Source organism: Dipteris shenzhenensis, chromosome 26 (genome assembly GCF_047967505.1).
Source record: "Dipteris shenzhenensis isolate YYH24624 ecotype China chromosome 26, Dip_SZ_1.0, whole genome shotgun sequence".
In the NCBI taxonomy this organism is placed as follows: Eukaryota; Viridiplantae; Streptophyta; class Polypodiopsida; order Gleicheniales; family Dipteridaceae; genus Dipteris; species Dipteris shenzhenensis.
The window spans coordinates 30,986,885-31,006,452 of record NC_141621.1 but is presented as its reverse complement, the minus strand read 5'-3'; the positions used below and the strand labels follow the sequence as shown (position 1 = coordinate 31,006,452).

Genomic DNA, 19,568 nt, shown 5'->3' with positions numbered 1-19,568 from the left:
GTGGGGGCTTATCCAAGCAGGAGAGGGACTTTTTGAGGCACAGTTGGGGACTAGCAAAGCCTAGGGAGATGCATGCTTTTGGACTCACATGAGGTTAATGGGACCCTTATTAAGCCTTGTTAGTCCTTAATCCATTTTCCTAATCCACTCCTTATGAGGCCCTTATTGACTTCAAAATTCCCCTAATGGGTGGAGCTTCGGGTAATTTAGCTAGAGTATTTGGTGTTGTTGATGTTTTGGGGTTCGCCAATTCCGATTTCCAATCCTAGTTGTATTAGTGGGAGTGTTGATGGCTTGGCGATTCCGATTGCAAGTGGTATTTTCTTATGGTGGTCTTTGTTCTACTATTGCTAGTTTCAATTCTTTTGGTGATCTTATTGCAAGTAGTTTGGTGGTTTCGATTCGTAGTGTTCAATTGGGGAGTTTCTTCTGGTTGACTTTCTTCTGACGTCCTTGATTGTGGTTCTTTTGGTGTTACTGCAGATGTTGGTGGTGCTATGTCATCTGGGATTATGGATAAGATTGTATCTGGTAATGCTATTGATCCTGTGCAATCTACTTCTATTGTTTTTCGTGGAGTTGCATCTTCAAACTAATCTAAGGTTGTGGAGAATGAGGCATTTATCAAGATCAGTGACATTAGCTGGATGGAGAAACTTTACTCCGTGGTTTATGGTAGTAGTGGTGCTAGTGGTTTAGTATAAATTACTACATGTTTAATATAAAAATCAATGGAGTTTCAATGTTGAAGAAAAAATGATGTAGATCAATTTCGTTTTTTGAATGGAAGTTTTTCGGAGAAGGCAGAGCTTCTGTGTTGAGCGGAAGTTTTTTGGGGAAGAGGGAGTTCTTGTGTTGAATCTACTACACAGTTTGTAGCCGGTCATTCGGTTTTTTTGTAAATATCTTTTAACAATAAAGTGGATTTTGGAGGTCGATTACTCTTATTAGTTGTTGGAATTTGATTTCGTTAGTTTTTTGTCTATTTGATGATTACGTGTCATAATGTGGTTTATTTTGTTTTCTGTTTTTGATGATGTGTTGATTGTAGATTAAATGGTGTCTATTTTTGTTATTGACGTGTAGATAGAATATTGTTTGAATTTTTTGGTATCTTTCGAGGTAGGTGCTTTTTGCATTTTAAGAGGTTGCAATCGAACGGCTGAGATTGAATCTCAACCGATTAGCGCCCTTGACGGTTTGAGCATTACAAACATACCAAGTTCCATTAAAATGCTAAACATATACAACGTTTCCTAGGAATGGCACAATTATCAACGGTAGTTGTACCATTGAGGAATCTTTTATTAAAAAGCAAGAAGTTCATTTGGTCGCAAGAGCGTCAACAATTATTTGATGAAATTTGACAAATCTTCGAGGTGGATGCTTTATTAAGACATCTGACCAAGGATTGGGTACAGTCCTTCTTGAAGCAAATGATCAAAATGAATTTCAGCGTATTGCATATTTAAGTAGGTTAACTAAATTTAGACAATATTTTATTGGCCACGGATGAGGCATTCCTTACATCTTGACTTGTAGTCCAATCCTATTTGCCAATCATTCAAGAGTCCAACCAAGAAACTAAATCAATTGAGGTCACAACCATTCGAACTGGCAGCATACGACATCATGGGACCATTCCTGACATCAGCCACACAAAATAATTACATCATAGTGCTAGCGGACTATCTCGCATGATGGACTAGTGCAAAACCACTCAAGATGGTTGCAGCATCCAAGAGGTAGCAGATTTCCTCGTCCAAAATCTCATTCTTCCTCATGGATGCCCCGCACAACTACAAGGAAATAATCTGAAATCCGAGTTCATGAAAATTGTGGCCGATAAACTCAGCATAGTGCAGTAATTCACGAGCCCCCATCATCCGGATTGCAATGGTTTAATAGAACGTTTGAATCGAACGATCAAACTAATGTTGGCAATATACGTTGATCCTGAGCATACCAACTGGGATGTATATCTTCCTTTTGTTATTGCAGCGTACAACATAGCCTTGCAAGAATCTACACTCCTCATCCCATTTGAAGCTCTCTATGGCAGATCCTCTAAGTTCCCTTCCAAAGTAGGCCTCATCGACCCTACCAAAATCAAGCATAAGGAAGCGAGAAGGAAGCCTGAAAATGGTCCGAGTTTCTTCAAAACTCCCTCTCTTTTCTTCGTCAAAACGCAGCTGCACACCGTGATAGGGCTCAAAGGAAACAACGATTTCTATACAACAAAAGACATCGCCCTATAACCTTTTCATTAGGGGATCTCCTAATGGTTCATTACTTAGTCCGGAAAAAGGGACTGTCAGAGAAATTCCTCGCTCAGTGGGTAGGTCCATATCAGGTTCTCAAACCTGTAGGGAAAACAACGTATGCACTCCAATGTTGTATCCATGAACAATGCAAAACACACACGGCCGCTCACATTGCTCGCATCAAGCCTTACCATGCCAAAGATGTTCACTTTTTAGGGGGGAAAGACGTGTCGACCTGGCCACCACATTAGTAATGTCATCTAGGTGACGGTTGTAATGGAGCCTTCTTGGCATCCTCTTGCGTGGCAAAACCGATCGTGGATAACCATTGATGTAAACGTTGATTTAAGCCGATGTACAAGGCAATAGAATGTGGTCTTGTTTCGCTTTCTTGCTTCTTGTTCTCTCTTGCATTGTCGTGTTGAGTCTCTGTTATTCCCTTGCTTTAAGGAGTTGTTACGATATAGATAGCCGAGATTGAAGGAGGCGGGCACAAAGCTGCAAAGATTATCAAGTGCAATAAGAGCACAAAGAGGAGGGTGACGAGATGAGAGGGATGAGTGTAAGTGTGAGGTGGGAGAGTCGGGGAAAAAAGAAAGAAAAATCAAGGCTAGTTACAATTAATTATGGTGCAATGAATGACACATGATGGCACAAAAACCCCCATATAGAGGTGCTAAATTTCCTTCTTCTATCAAGATATAAAAGATGCCATACGGCATATGGCATAAGATTCATGTGCTGGATGCAAAAGACCTTAATGAAGTCAAGCATAAAGTAGCTCCATCTCTCAATGAAAAATCAAATCCAATTGGACAATTAGTTGTGGAGGTAAAGCATGAAATAGCTCAATCTCTTCAACCATTGATTGGAAACTTGTTGCGTGGAAATTATGCTATGTAGCAAAGGTCCACTTGTATGTTTGGAAAAGGAATTGTCTCATGCAAGAATGGCAATATCACCACCATTCTAATCTATATCTTGCTGGTTCGGACCAACGGTCGTCTCTTGGGTATGGAAATCGTCACCACGCCATATTCATCCTGAGCTTTCACCTCGTCCACCACCTCATGCTCTGATAATTTGAATTGGCGCAGAAAGTTTCCCCGTGGCCGCTCCTTAAGATGTAATTTGCCCTCCTCTGCATCGTCTTCCTCCATGTGTACGCCGCTGATCTGAAGAATATTTCCTGGAAGGATCAGCGCACTCACGTCTTCCTTCCTCGTGCCTGTCATGGGTCATTTTTAAACAGCGTTAGAACCACTTGATACACCCCCAAAGGCCTTGCCTACGCCAAATTTCACAGATGCCACGCTAAGCTGAGAGAGCATATCGCAAACACACGCTGCTGACGGCTCCATAGTGATCTACTATGAAGTAGCCGTCAGACTATTGCACAACGACATTGAAGCTCGGGTACCTGGCAGATCGAGCTGGAAGACATGGCTCTGGTGGGTTTCCAACCAATCAACGTTCACATCTCCGACGCTCAAGATGGGAGTGAAGCAGAAATCAGGCTTGCCAGAGGGCTTGACCATGGTTTGTGATGCTGCGAGGACGCTCAAACGTGATGTACGAGGACGAAGTGCGACACTGGATGAGAGTGGAGAGACCGGAGCAAATGTATATATAGGCAATGTACGCAGGGAATGTGATTCCAAAAGTGTCAAGCACTACACTTTTGCACGACTACCACTACCTTTTACGTGTTGGATTATTACAACGCGTGGGCACCTTGGACGGTTGGAAAGACGGTGCTCTTCAAGTGTTCACAGAATACATTTTCAGAGAATACATGTTCAAGTGTTCACACAATAGATTTTGAGAGAATACATTCTCTCAACAAATCACAAAACTTGGGATCATTTCAAATTTTGTATGTTTTTCTTCCTAATTTAAAGTTATTTTAAATCTAAATCATATCTCAATTGCCTAAAATTTTGCACATTGTAAAATGTTTTTTAAAGGTCAAAATGAAAATGTTGCATTGTATGTAGTTTGGAGGTTTTCTTTAAACACCATTGTATCTAGAGGAGGTTTTGCCCCCCTCTTTTTTGCCCTTTTAAAAGAAACAAAAATAAATAACTAGCTTATATTAATAGGGGTGGTGAGTCCTCCCCAAAACGCCTATACAAAGTTGGGCCGACTTAATTTAGGGCAAGTCGCCCGTGGTGTATGCTCCATTGCAACTCAGAAGACTGCCATAAACTCACTAGAAAATACACTGACTACTAGGGTAAAAGTGAGAGGGGAACATAGTTATGGAAGTGTAGGTCATTGGGCAAATCTTTTAGGAACACGTCTTTAGAAGCATATGTCATTGGGCAAAATAGAGTTACAAATATCAACCAATGCTACCATTTTCAAGGCTTCAATGGATTTAAGTGAAATTTAAGTATACTTAAACTTCATATAGTGGTTTTTTATCACCTAGAATCTGAAATTTCTTGCCTTATAGATGTGTCCAGATGACTTGTGCCAATTGATTTGAGTACTTGGAGGGCTGAATTTAGAGCTTGTATGAGAAAGTTATGTTAAATTTTGAGCTAATTTATCAAATTTAAAGGTGTAAATATTAGCCCAAGAAACTTGGAGAAGGTTCTAGATTTGCCATTGGACTAAATATATTTGAGCTAATTTATTAAATTTATTAGCACAAGCAACTTGCAAAAGGTTCTAGATTTGCCATTGGACTTACTATTTTTTTAGTTACACTTCACTAGTTAACTTCCAAAGGACCAAATCTACTCAAGGAATCCAAAGTGTTCAATGTGGCACTCAAGTCAATTAGAGACCCTCTTACCCGTCCATAGTGCATGGGAAACCCTCTTCTCTACTACTCTTGCCTTTCATGCTTTCTTCTCTTTCTCCATTGGTCTTGCCTTGAGCAACAACAAGGCCACAGATACAAAAGGTTCATCTTGTTCTATGCGAACATAGCCCAGCCATTATACAAACTACTAGTATCCTTTGAGTGGACTAAGGAATGCCAGAAATCCTTCGAAATCCTCAAACTAGCCCTAGCCACTGCATCGTTGTTGAGACTACCTGACTGGAAAGTTTGTAATAATGAATATGAGGAAAAAGTCTTGATTTCACCCAAATGAAAAATGAAATTAATTGTATGTATGTTCCATTCTAAAATATAAAAAGAAAAGAGAAAACTATGTTAATTCTTATGAGTGTAGGATTTAGCAAAAAGGTCTAACTGTAGAAGGTAGGTGTTGAGAGAATGGACAAATAGTTGAGAATTCTCAATGTTGACCTAGTGTTGGGAACACGGTGCATACGTGGGGGAGGGGGGGCACGTTATATATGTGTGACATAGCATGTGAAAATACTATTAATTCTCTTGTGCAAATCTTTGTATTATTTTAAAATCCCCTTCTGTATTTCTAAACTCCCTCATGTACTATACACGCTATCAATTTGTACTTGTTCATACCCTTCCTTAAATTCATTAAGTACTTACATCTTTTGCAGCATGCATATCATGTAAGAGAAATACTATTGATTCAATCATGACTATATAAAGTAAACTTTAAAAGCACAACCCTTTATTAATTCCCCTATACACATGCTAGCACTATTTTTAAAATCCCCTAGAGCCTATAACTTTTAGCTAAATTTTGATAGCCCTTCATGTATTGTACACAATTTATGAACTTGTACTTTCTATCTTGCATTAAAATGATAAAACCTAAATGAAAAAGCATTTTCTATTTGCCATTGAAATATAATTATATGCACTTTCATCTCTCTCTCTCTCACTCTCTCTCTCTCTCTCTCTCTCTCTCTCTCTCTCTCTCTCTCTCACACACACACACACACACACACACACACACCACACAATTAAAACTTGTCTCGAAATTCATTCAAAGTTAATGTTACCAAAGACAAAAAATATCACTTTACATATGCTTCTTCTGCACCTCATCACATAGGCTTCTATTGCACATGATGGTAGTGGTATGCCAGTTGCCATGCTCTTGAGCAAATGAACCTGGTCAAGAGCACTACAATTGTCATTATCTCCTAGAGGCATATGCGATGGCAACATGGAAGAATTAAATCTTCAAATCTCAAACCCTAAGCACAAGACATTTACAATGCACGATGAGACAATACCATATTGCTGCCCATCAACTGACAACAGCATGCACAACATGACAGAATAAAACCTCTCTCTCTCTCTCTCTCTCTCTCTCTCTCTCTCTCTCTCTCTCTCTCTCTCTCTCTCTCTCTCTCTCTCTCTCTCTCTCTCTCTCTCTCTATTAAAACTTATCGCGAAAGTCGTGAAAAAAAAATGTACCAAAGACAAGAAATATCACTTTGCATATGCTTCTTGCTCACGTCATCGCATAGGCTTCTATTGCATATGATGGTGAGTGGTATGCCAATTGGTGTGCTCTTGAGAAAATGAGCCTAGTTAAGAGCACCGCAATTAGCATTACCATCGAGAGGCCTATGGGATGGCAACAAGAAAGAATCAACTCTTCAAATCCCAAACCCATATCATATTGCCACCCATCGACAGCATGTGATGAGACAATACCATACAGTGCAAAATTCTTATCCCATGTCATCACATGGGTTTCTATTGCATATGATGGTGTGGTATGCCAGTTGGCGTGCTCTTGAGAAAATGAGCCTAGTCAAGAGCACCAAAGCTACCATTACCATTGTGACATGAAGTTCAGGGTAATGAAACTTCACGCACATCTTAGCTTCCTGCTCTTCCCAATCTTAATAATAGGGATCCTTATCACTTGCAAAGAGAGATGAAGAAAATATTTTCATGCAAAAAAAACCACAATATCTCTTTCTCCTTGCTTCCCTTAGAGGAGAATGAATATGGTAACATCCCAAGTGATGTTGTAGTCTAGCATCGGGAGAAGAAAAGGATCTGCAGAAACCATTATCTCACCAAGCTGATCGGTGCCAAAGAGAAGAGTGATGCATTGTTGGAAAAAGATCTTTCGGCTCAACATGACATGAACTAATATATATCTAGGGGCTTGAAGGGGCTGATTTGGCTGGATGGGTAAATTCTGGGGAAACATGGCACCTCCTTCACAGAAACCTCTAGAAATGGCTCAATCATTCTACAAATTACTAGAAAACACAGAGGTCTATAACTTCCACCAAAAAATTGATATCAAAAATTAAAATACATACAAAGATGTGCCTTGACGGAGCTTCGTACTGATATAAGTTTCATTGAAAACAGATAACCGGTTGAAGAGATATGGACAATTTATTGAAAGGGGGTAAAAACTGTCATGAAAATAGACTGTCAAACACAGAGACTCATAACTTTTTACAGTAGTATTTGATTTAAGATCTAATCAAATAGGAACATGCGCCTTGAAGAGATCTTTGCGCTGATATAAGTTTCAAAATCGGACTACTGAGCAGAAAGTTATGAGCAAAACACTAACAAGGGGTCAAACTGTCATAAAAACTGCCCTCCACCCATGCTAATTTTGCCTGAGCAAACTACTCCCTCAAGGCTCCACAATTATCAACGATCCAATACCCCTGGAATTTGCTTAAAAGAGAGGAAGAAGCTTGCATGGTGGCTCAGGAAATGGATGGACCATGTTTGCATAGTGAGCGGCCGAACAAGAACTACTTTAGAGACTTGAATAGAGAGAGAAAAGGACATAGGAATGGAGAAAAGAATGGAGACTCAAGGAAAATGATAAGAAGTGACTTTCATTGCCATGAGAGTAAGACTCCACTCAAAATACTACAAACACAAGGGAGAAGAAGAGGTTTTATACATACAAGAGGGAGCGGAAGCTCCAAGACTACTCATAGAGAGAGAGAATAAACTAGAGAGAGATGTACTCAAGATTCTACATAAGAGAATATCTACAAGAGGGAGAGAAGGCTCATGGAAGAGGCTTAAGGAGACTGGGGCTATAGCAACATGAGGCCTGATGGTGGAAGAGATGATGAACAAGGGAGAGGAGGGCTCCTTTTATAGAGATTTTGTCACCCTCCTTCACCCATTTACCATTGTTGCCTGTAGATTCTTTTCCCCATCAATCACATAAGCCCGTATGTCACCATCCATGTCATTTTTGGCTACTCTTACCATGTGTCCCATCAAAATATGCTCAAGACACTTTAAATATTGAGAAAGTCAAGAGTCTCTCCACATGGAGCCCAGAGGGACCGTCTCTTTTCCATATGTCCACATCCTCCTTATTCCACATAGGAATTCTAGAAGGATTCCTCTTGACTCCACACTTCTCCACATGCCTTCCACATGCTTGGCATGTGGCCTCTCTTATATTATTGGAACACAAGGACATGAGCCCACCACCTCTTTATATGACTCAGTCTTCCTATTTTCTAAAAACCCCATAATATCCCATACACAAATAACTCTCACCCCATACCAAGGTATTTATAATTCATACCTATGGTATTTTACAATGATCCATTCCACTCATCCTCTCAATCCCATACAATATCTTAGAAAATAGAAATAAGTGAGAGTCGCTAGGCTATCACTTGATACTCAAACTCTTATCAAACATAGAAGAAAACAATACCAATGCCAAATAAAAAATATCAAGTTTTGGCATCACATCTTTTCCTCCCCAACAGATCCTCTCTAGTGACAGAGAGGTTCTGCTGGCCCTCAAGTTAGTCGATCATAGAAGAATTTAAGGCGATACTCATTGGAGCTTTTGGGTATCACCATGCCATCAACATCCTCAAGCTGATAGGTTCCATTCATGAACTTCTTTTTGACTCGATATGGTCCCTCCTATCGGTCGATAAAATTTTTGTCTAGCCGCTTGTCCAGACAGCTACCAAATCTCCTTCTACAATATCTTTCTTCTTGTGTAATTTGGTGTCGAAACAGGCCTCGAGGGGGTCAGTCATCATATGTAACCCTGTCACGTGAGTTCAACAGAAGGATATTTTTAATATCTAAATTTTACAGAAATTAATTTACATAAGGGAGTTTTTTTAATGATTTTGGGAAAATTTTACAGATTTATATAGAAAAAGGGTACATTTTATTAATGGAAAATTTACAGATAAGGGATTTTACAAATAGGTCTTGAACGCACGTGATATTGAGGGTTTATACATAGTGACCCCCCCGAGAAACGGGCCTTGCGCCTTTATTAAGAAGCTTCCAAGTTTTGTAAGGCCAGTAATCTGCATTCATCCAAGGCTTCTAGCTGTACCAAGCATTGAGCATAGGCATCCTCATGCCCTCCTTTTCTTGCAATAGCAGTGTGAAGACTATGTATCTCCAATTCAATGGGCAAAATGGCTTCTATTCCATACACTAGTTGGAATGGTGTAAACCCAATAGCTAGCTTGTGTGTGGTTCTATAAGCCCATAAAACTTCTACCAACTGCCTATCCCAATGCCTTTTCTTGGTGTCTACAAGCTTTCTCATTGAATTGCACAACAATCCATTTGTTTTCTCAGCCAAGCCATTACATTGGGGATAGTATGGCGTGGACATGCGATGATTTATATTTAGCTTATGCACCACATCTTCAATTAGTTCATTTCGAAAAGAGATTCCTCCATCAGTGAGAATTTCCAAAGGACAACCAAAGCATGAACAAATTTGATCAAAGAGAAATTTTATAACTGTGCTTGCCTTGCTATTGACTGTGGCCTTGGCCTCTGCCCACCAAGTCGCATAATCTATGGCCACCAATAAATAATGCTTGCCTTGAGATGAGCGAGGGAGTGGTCCCACAAAGTCCAACTCCCACCTCTCAAATGGTCCATATGATGGAATAGGCTTCAAGGGCCCAGGAATCAACTGTCACCTTCTAAACTTTTGGCATACTTTACAACTTTGACATCATTCATATACATCCTAATGTAGGCGTGGCCAAAAATAACTTGCATTAAGAATTCTCCTAGCTGTGCTTGCTAAAGCAAAATGACCAGAGCATTCATGACACATTTCTAGGATTCTCCTAGTCTCCATGGGATGGACCACCTGACGGAGCACCTTATCTTTTCCCAATTTATAAAGAATGTCATCAACAATAGTATAGGGATAAGCCTTCCTTACCAATCTCTGCTTCTGTTGTGGAGTTAACCCTCGAGGAAAAATGCCTTCTTCCACATATTGCTAAACATCTTGTAGTTTTGGCTATCCAGTGTCTACCAAAGAAACCACCCCCCGGTCTTGTACTACAATGGCTTGAGTAGCTAACTCATCTGCCCTTTGATTTTCTTTTCTATTTATATGAACAAACTTGCAAAAATCATACTGACTACATAGTGCCATAGCCTCACTACAAAACATAGGCCCTTTTCTGATGAAAATACCGATGCTTTTTACATTAAATTTATTTTTTCACGGGCGCAAACATCGTTATTAAAGTCGTTAAAAATGTCAGAAAAGAACCGTCGCTATATAGCGACGCTGCTAAACGCCGCTATATAGCGACACTAATAATTATCACTATATAGCGACACTGGTAAACGTCGCTATAGAGCGACGATTAATAGAACTTAAAAAAAAGCATTAGTGGGGCTAAACAGGCCATAGCAAGCCCTGTTTTGCCCCACTAATGCTTTTTTTTTTTAAATTACAAAAAAAAAGTTTTTTATTACAAAATTTCCCTTGCGAAAAGGGTGATACAAAATCGCTCAAATGAAATTATCGAGCAACAAAAGCATATACCCCGGGGGATTCACAAGAGGAAACTTATGATATCACGTGAGTGTACAATAGGGGGGTTTTTTTTTATGAGGCATAAGCTTATACATTAGGGGTGGGGGGCCTTTTATTTTTTCCCAATATTGAATTTAAGTTAGGGGGGCCATGCCATATTTAAGAGGGGGGGACATAGTATAGGCTACCTTGGATAACTAGTCCAAACAAGTTTGGTTTTGTGTATGGTTTTAAATAGTCATAGGGAAAGTAATCTAAATTTTCTTATTGTGTGATCTAAATGCTTGAGAAAGAACGTAGATTTAAGGAAAGGGGGGACATAATAGAAATTTGGTGGTATCTTATAAGCTTAAATAGGGGTGTTTTATCATCCTACATGGATCTTAAATAGGGGGTTTTCTTAAAGTTCATGCACGCAGGTGACGTCCCCCTTTCATGAAGAGTGAATCCCGCAGGGTATATACATGTCGAACATATACAACATTGTTTGTTACAAAATTACCCTTTCGAAAAGGGTGATACAAAATTGCTCAAACGAGCGGATATACAAAATGACATACATGGTGAAGTATATGCAAATTGCTACTACTACTACTCATTCGAATCGTCCTCATCGTCCTCATCCTCGTCCTCATCTTATTGTCCTCCTATGCGAAATGCGCGTCGCGTCTCTGCATCTGTAGGAAGATGACCCATCGCAGCTTGCTATGGATCCAATTTACGAGAGTTAGAATTAGCTAAAGTGCATGTAATATGTAGTAAGACAAATAGAACAATACATTAAGTGAGAAGAAGTAGACTTATCACGGTTGCCTCAAATGCCAACCGTCCGCCTGCACCAAAGTGCGAAGTACCTACGATGTCCAGCCATCTCTTCGCAGCCCCCCCTGACCCTCGAACATTTCGAGATGGTCGGACCTATTCTGCTTCTTGAAGAACTTCCAATCAACTTTGTCTGCCTAGCTGGGTTTAGCCAACCCCTTTGTGATGGAAGTATGCAAGGTTGATCTACGACGCTTCAAGACCAAGCCCATGCGCTCTCGCATATAATTCTCATTAAACTCCCAATTTGGCGGGTTAGGGTTTTTTTTTATAAATTCATCGCTGACCGCTTGCTTCTTTTGGTCATCTTGATACCACCAATTGGTAGCAATGCCGCTCTTGAAGTGATGGCTCATCAACCACCTCATGGTGGCCATCACTGCTTTGCCCTTTCTATCTTCCATTATCTCTCCAGCAGTCGTGATTTGATAGGAGAGATCCTCTGATGAGTAAGGAGGACTAATGGTAGCAAAGTCAGAAGGAGTGGAAGCTGTGCGAGTGCTTTCAGAGCGAGGAGTAGCAGTGGGAGTAGGAGAGGGCAAGGGACATGACTGATACTGTGTCTTCGGACCAAGTGGAGACCTATAGGGATGTGAGTGTGCTGACTCGTCTACATCTCCCGAGTTAGCACAACATAAGCGGCCCCTCCTACTCTTCCTTCCCTTACGAGAGGTACGCGTAGGTGATGACCCCTCGGTCGAAGGGGCATGAGGGGATGGCTGGGCAGTAGGTCCAGCCGTCAGTGTAGGGGAGGGAATTGCTGAGGTCCTCTGAGATAGCAGAGAGAAGAATCTCGCTACCTCCTCATCACTCATCTGCACTACAAACTCGTCGGGACTCCCAACAAAGCCATGCGCGGCTAGTAAAGGAGTTTCCTAAGGGCTAGTCGCAGTGCTACACCCGAGAGGAGTCAGACCAGGGGTAGTCGCAGTGTTAGGTCTGAAGGGGTAGTCCCCTTAGGTGTCACCTGAGAGGAATCAAAGACCTCTGGAGCATATAGATCATGATGTCTCCTCCTGCGAGGCTATCTGTACTCGTCGGACGTGCGACGTGATCCCATGTCTAACATAGACACAAACATAAAAACAAAAAACAAAAAACAAACATAAGCATAGGCATAGGCAAAGGAAAAGAGGAAGAAGAGGGAAAGGAAAAGAGATTGGAAGAGGGGAAAGAGAGAAGGAGAGGGAAAGGAAAGAAGGAAAGAAGAGAGAAGAAGAGGGAAAGAAGAGGGAAAGAAGAGGAGAGAAGAGGGAAAAGAGAAAGAAGAGGAGAAGAGGAAGAAGAGGGAAAGGAAAGAGGGAAAGAAGAGGGAAAGAAGAGGAAGAAGAGGGAAAGAAGAGGAAGAAGAAAAGAGAAAGAAGAGGAAAAGAGGAGGCTAAAGAGGAGAAGAGGAGGTAAAAGAGGAGGGAATTAAAAGAGGAGAAGAGGAGGAAAAGAGGAGGGAAAAGAGGAGGGAAAAGAGGGGGGAAAAGAGGAGAAGAGAGAAGAAGAGGGAAAGGAAAGAGAGATTTGAAAAGGGGAAAGAGGGAAAGAAAGAGAGAAGAAGACGGAAAGAGAGAAGAAGAGGGGGAAAGAGATTGAAAGAGGGAAGGAGAAGGAGAAGGAGAAGGAAAGGACGGAAAGAAGAGGGAAAAGAGAGAAGAAGATGGGAAAGAGGGGGGGAAAGGGGAAAGAGAGGGGGAAAGAGGGGAAAGAGAGGGAAAGAGGGAAAGAGAGGGAAAGAGGGAAAGAGAGGGAAAGAGGAGGGAAAAGAGGAGGGAAAAGAGGAGAAGAGAGAAGAAGAGGGAAAGGAAAGAGAGATTGGAAAAGGGGAAAGAGGGAAAGAAAGAGAGAAGAAGAGGGAAAGGAAAGAGGGAAAAAGAGACATATGGTCATGCTTATGCATGAGCATATGTCTCCTTCTCTTATGCTCATGCATAAGCATAAGCATGAGCATATGTCTCCTTCTCTTATGCTCATGCATAAGCATAAGCATAAGCATGAGCATATGTCTCCTTCTCTTATGCTCATGCATAAGCATAAGCATGAGCATAAGAGAAGGAGACATATGCTCATGCTTATGCTTATGCATGAGCATAAGAGAAGGAGACATATGCTCATGCTTATGCTTATGCATGAGCATAAGAGCATGAGCATGAAAGAGGGAAAAGAGGGGGGGAAAGAGGAGAAGAGAGAAGAAGAGGGAAAGGAAAGAGAGAAAGGAAAAGGGGAAAGAGGGTCTAGGGTTCATATGCTCATGCTTATGCTTATGTATGAGCATAAGAGAAGGGGAAGAGGAGAAGAGAGAAGAAGAGGGAAAGGAAAGAGAGATTGGAAAAGGGGAAAGAGGGAAAGAAAGAGAGAAGAAGAGGGAAAAATAGACATATGCTCATGCTTATGCATGAGCATATGTCTACTTCTCTTATGCTCATGCATAAGCATAAGCATGAGCATATGTCTCCTTCTCTTATGCTCATGCTTATGCTTATGCATAAGACTCTTCTTATGTATAAGCATAAGCATGAGCATAAGAGAAGGAGACATATGCTCATGCTCATGCTTATGCTTATGCATGAGCATAAGAACATGAGCATGAAAGAGGGAAAAGAGGGGGGGAAAGAGGAGAAGAGAGAAGAAGAGGGAAAGGAAAGAGAGATTAAAAATGGGGAAGAGGAAAAAAGAAGCATGAGCATATGTCTTCTTCTCTTATGCTCATGCATAAGCATAAGCATGAGCATATGTCTCCTTCTCTTATACTTATGCTTATGCTTATGCAAGAGAAGGAGACATATGCTCATGCTTATGCTTATGCATGAGCATAAGAGAAGGGGGAAAGAGAGAAGAAGAGGGAAAGGAAAGAGGGAAAAAGAGGGGGAAAGAGATTGAAAGATTGAAGGAGAAGAAGAAGGAAAGGAGGGAGCGAAGAGGAGAGAAGAGGGAAAGAAGAGAACAGAGAGGGGAAGAGAGGGTTCCTACGCCCATCACTGCAGCTAGCGCTTAAGGCCAATGCAAATAACAAAAATAACAAATGGAAAAAAGAGGAAGCACTTATCTGGAATAGTACGTCCCGCTCGGTGTTTTGTGATAGAGGAAACATACCATTTTTCAAATAAGATGTTAGAGGAAGGAGGAGATTACAAAAGTAACTTCTCAAAAAGATTGGATTGAGGAGACAAGGAGAAAGAGAAGGAAGAGAAATATAAAAAAGACTAGAAGAGGTGAGTCTTCTTTCTTTCTTGAAATCTCGTTTTTTGTTTGAATCCTTTGAGATCAAGCATGAAAACTAGTACACAGGTTTAGCAATACAAGGAGAAGCACTCACAAAATGAAATCTCACAAAAGACCTACCTACATTGTTGAAAGAGACTCACCTCTTGAAAAACTTCCTTTCAAGAAACCAAAGAGGGAGAAGGGTGGAGAGGGAGCACAAGAGCTAGGAGAGGGGTGAGTAGTGGTGAGGAGTGGAGAATAGAGTGGGAGGTCATCGGAAATAGGTGGGAGGAGAGATTGCCTTGCTTACAATAGAGATTAGAGAGTGCTAAAGAAAGCGTTGTGTGTCGTGTCGGGTTTTGGTTTTAATCCACAAGATCGCTATATAGCAATGCTTTTCCGTTGCTATATAGTGACATTTTTAATTAAAAGCGTCGCTATATAGCGACGGGAACAGAGCAAAACGTCACTATATAGCGATGCTTTAAGACACTTTATGTTCTAAGTTAAAACTCGGGGGGGTCACTCATCATATGTAACCCTATCACATGAGTTCAATAGAAGGATATTTTTTATTTCTAAAATTTATAGAAATAAATATACATAAGGGACTATTTAAAATAGTTTTGGAAAAAATTTATAGATTTGAATAGAAAAGGGGTACATTTTATTAATGAAAAATTTACAGATAAGGGATTTTAGAAATATGCCTTGAATGCACATGGTATAGAGGGTTTATCCATAGTGATCCCGTCGAGATGCTATTTTATAACTGTTAATATATTTTCTTGCAACTTATGTTGTGATTTTATAAGTGTAGATGGAAGGGACGCGAGTGGAAGCTCGTCCGATGATGCGCCAATGCCCGGGAGCACAAAGTGGCTTGCGGAGAGGTTATACTATCATTGCACTCATTGCAAGCGAGAAGTACGACATCAGCGTCGTATTATCATGTGCCACTTGCGGATGTATGGGGAGGAGCCCGAACCAATACCCACCATTGGTGTTGCACATGTTGATGGATTATCGGTAAGTCAAAGCTATTTAAGTTTGCGGTTAATATAGGATACCAGGAAATACAAGATCTTATATTTACATGAAATCTTAAAACAGGATGAGGAGGCTGACAAGGGTACACATATACCTTCACACTTTGAGCAAGACTATAGTCTCCGAGATGATGACGAGTGTATGGTCGGCATAATGGATTCTATTTTCAGGGGCACTACATCCCATGTACATGTGATGTCAGAGTCTGAGGTCAAAATGCGAGAGTTGCAATCAACACAATTGTACAAGGGTGCTACGATGTCTAAACTACGTGCTTGTCTCTCAATCTTGAATCTGCAAGTAAAGTATGGGTGGTCGGATACAAGTGTCTCGGCCTTAATGAGGTTAGCTCTTGTATTAATTTGACTCATTATTTGGATATTGTTTGTTTTGAGAATCATCATGTATGGATTAGTGTACCGAATCATCATTGTTTGATGCCTATGTATGTTTGAATTGTGATAGGTTGCTCCAGAAGATGTTGCCTACACCAAATACCATGCCCGCATCAAGAGATGAAGCAAAAAAGATGCTAACAATGGTGGGTATGGATTATGATACCATCCATGCTTACCGTAATGATTGTATTCTCTTTCATCGTGAGCATGGAGATTTGGCTAGTTGTCCAAAGTGTGGGGAACAATGATATAGAGATGACTTGCAGGGTGAGCGGATACCGGTAAAGGTCTTGAGACACTTTCCCATCATTGCAAGAATACAGCACACGTTCCGATGCAAATCCATAGCGGAGTTGATGACATGGCATGCATCTCATCGGTCCACTGATGACACATTGAGGATTCCCGCAGATTGTGTAGCTTGGAAGCACATAGACAATCAGTGGCTGGACTTTGTGAGGGAGCCACGCAACTTACATCTTGGGCTCGCCATGGACGGCGTGAATCCTTTTAGGTTACGCTCGACATCTTGGTCAACATGGCCCATAGTCATGGTGAATTACAATATCCCACCATGGCTAGCAATAAAAAAGGGACACCTCATGCTTGCACTACTTGTGCCAGGAAATTACAAGGCAAAAAATATGGACGTGTACATGGCACCTTTGATAAAGGAGTTACAGATATTATGGAGAGGAGTGCGGGTCTTTGATATTTCCAGTGCTCCTAGACATACCAATGATATTTTGGTCAAGGGTATCTTGATGTGGACCATGCATGACTACCCAGGATATGGAGAGTGCGCAAGTACATGGTTGTGTCTCTACATGTATAATATAGGATTATGCTTTTATGACTCTCTATCACATGCATGTCTTATACTAACACATTCATGCACGTGTGCAGGACTTGTTACAAGCAGGTACCGTGCTTGTCCTATTTGTGGACCGGGTTTGAAATCACTTGCACGCTACTCCAAACATATGAGGAAAAATGTTTATGGAGGTCATGCTCGATACCTTCCGCTCGACCATCTCACACGTGGAGGTCAGCTTGATCCACCACCATCATATTTGAAGGCAAGTGATTGGATTCAAGCTTGGAGGGTGAATAGAGAGGAACCTCCTCCTAGTATGAAGAGGCTATCGATCTTTCATGAGCTTCCTTATTGGGGTCAGTTACAAATCAATCATCTCTTGGATCCCATGCATATCTTCAAGAATGTGGGGGCTATTATTTGGGCACACTTGGTTGGTTCCAAAGACTTGAGAGGAGTGCGAGAAGACTTGCGTGCTATGAATAGGATGTCTCATTTGTGGCCCCAAGTGCATGCTTCAGGAAAAGTTGTCCTCCCGAAAGCAACATGGATCCTCTCTATGAGGGAGGAAGCAGCGGTCAAGGTGGACATTGCCTCTTTTCAAACACCGACAAGGTACTTGCGTTGCTTGAAAGGAGCATTTTCAAAGGACAATAAGCTTAGTGGGCTCAAGTCCCATGATTGGCACAAGGTCTTACAAGTATTCTAAGCTGTAGAATTAGTGTACCGATAATCGTGATGCGTTAGCATAATTATGATTATGTTATATTGTTGACATGACTTCTTTTTTGCTTTGTGTTGAGAGTTCACGCTCAACATCATGTGATCATGTGTGCATAGCACCATCACGTGATCATATGTGCATAGCACCAACCTTATAGAGTGCTATAGAGGAAAGGGTTAGATCCCCTAGCCCTAACCCTAAAAGGGTTTGTATATATTCTATTTTTTCAACTAAATCTAGTGTACAGTTAGTCGTTTGTGGTGTGCTCTCTAGCTGTGCCCTCTCTCCTCATCTCCACTCTTCTCCTCTCCCCTCTTCATATTTTGTCATGGTATCAGAGCTCCCTTGCCTTCTGTTGAGGCATTGCACTTCTTGAGATTGTGAGAGAGATTAAGAGATTGAGAGTTCTCTAGTGTTCTAGTGAGAGTTCACTTCCATAGAGAATTTCCATCCAAGAAATTTCTGTCATTGTTCTTGAGAGATTTCCATTGTGACAAAGAGACTACTTTACTTGCGAGGTATTCTTCCCTTAACTGAGAGAGATATAGAGAGAGATATAGGGAGAAATTCTGCTATGATAATGTATGAATAGAGTCTTGTTTGAGATATAGAAAGGTTGATGCTATTAGTGGAGATAGCCGCGCACCTCCTCGAGCCTTCAAAGCACTAATTCAACTGTGGACTAGTCTTCAAAGCCCACGAGAGCTCTCCACGGCCAGCTACAATGCCAACGCTCCAAACGTATCTCCGAAGGCCAACCTTTCTTTGGGCACCTTAGCCCATCAACGACTTCATGGTAGCAAGCTCCAACCTTTCTTACAACTCTGCTCTATTCCGGGACTGCAACGACCAAGCTAACAACGAGCTTCTGCCTCTATCATCTACGAATAGATGCGACTCCAACAACTACACTATATCATTGAGGGCCGTGCTCCAGCCATAGCCTTGCTTCAACGACCTCCAAGGAGTGGAGCGTTTGTCAGCTATGCCAACGCCATCTACAACTTCAACACCTACGACCAACCTCAACGAGCTTTTGCATCTGCCATCAACAACAGCTGCAGGAGGTCGGCAAAGACTGTAGGTGGAAGTTTGTTGCAAAGGCGATGAAGAGCTTGAGGGCACGCTATCAACAACCCAACAACGAAGCTCTCGAATTGCTCCTAGCTGTGGTTGCAGTAAAGAAGGTGGCTTCGTTGCTAGGAAGCTTGGAGACTATGGCTCAAAACCTGACGACTCCATGACCTACAGCTCCTCTCAGAGCTACAGACGACCAGTGACTACCTTGCATCTCCCACGGCTCCAGCGACCTTATAGCCAGCCCACAAATGTTTGCTCTAAAAGCCTCGCTTGCGACTTTCTAACTCCAACGACTAGCCTCTTCTTGCAGCCGTTCGATCACCAGCAAGCTCCACAGGCTGCACCATCAATAGAGAGATGCTCGATGACAACAGAATTTCAGTGAATCTTTGAAAGATTCCGGCTACCCATGAAGTGACATGTGGTAGCTTCTTATCCTCACCACAACCTCACCTCAAAAGGGTTGGATAAGGTTGGTCAAGCCAACCCAGGTAAGGTTTAACCACACCACAGGGCTTGGTTAAGGACCAGCCACGTGGCAGA

General features: G+C 41.5%; 1 protein-coding gene across 1 annotated transcript; it reads right to left on the bottom strand.

The window, feature by feature from the left end:
- Positions 1–2,941: 2,941 nt before the first annotated feature.
- Positions 2,942–3,848, bottom strand: LOC147884952 (17.6 kDa class I heat shock protein 3-like). Its single transcript, XM_087397940.1, has 2 exons — positions 3,685–3,848; positions 2,942–3,492 (listed from the first exon to the last, which is right to left on the bottom strand). Exons 1-2 carry the CDS (start codon positions 3,800–3,802, stop codon positions 3,239–3,241), a joined length of 372 nt encoding a protein of 123 aa, XP_087254066.1. The 5' UTR covers positions 3,803–3,848; the 3' UTR covers positions 2,942–3,238.
- Positions 3,849–19,568: the final 15,720 nt, after the last annotated feature.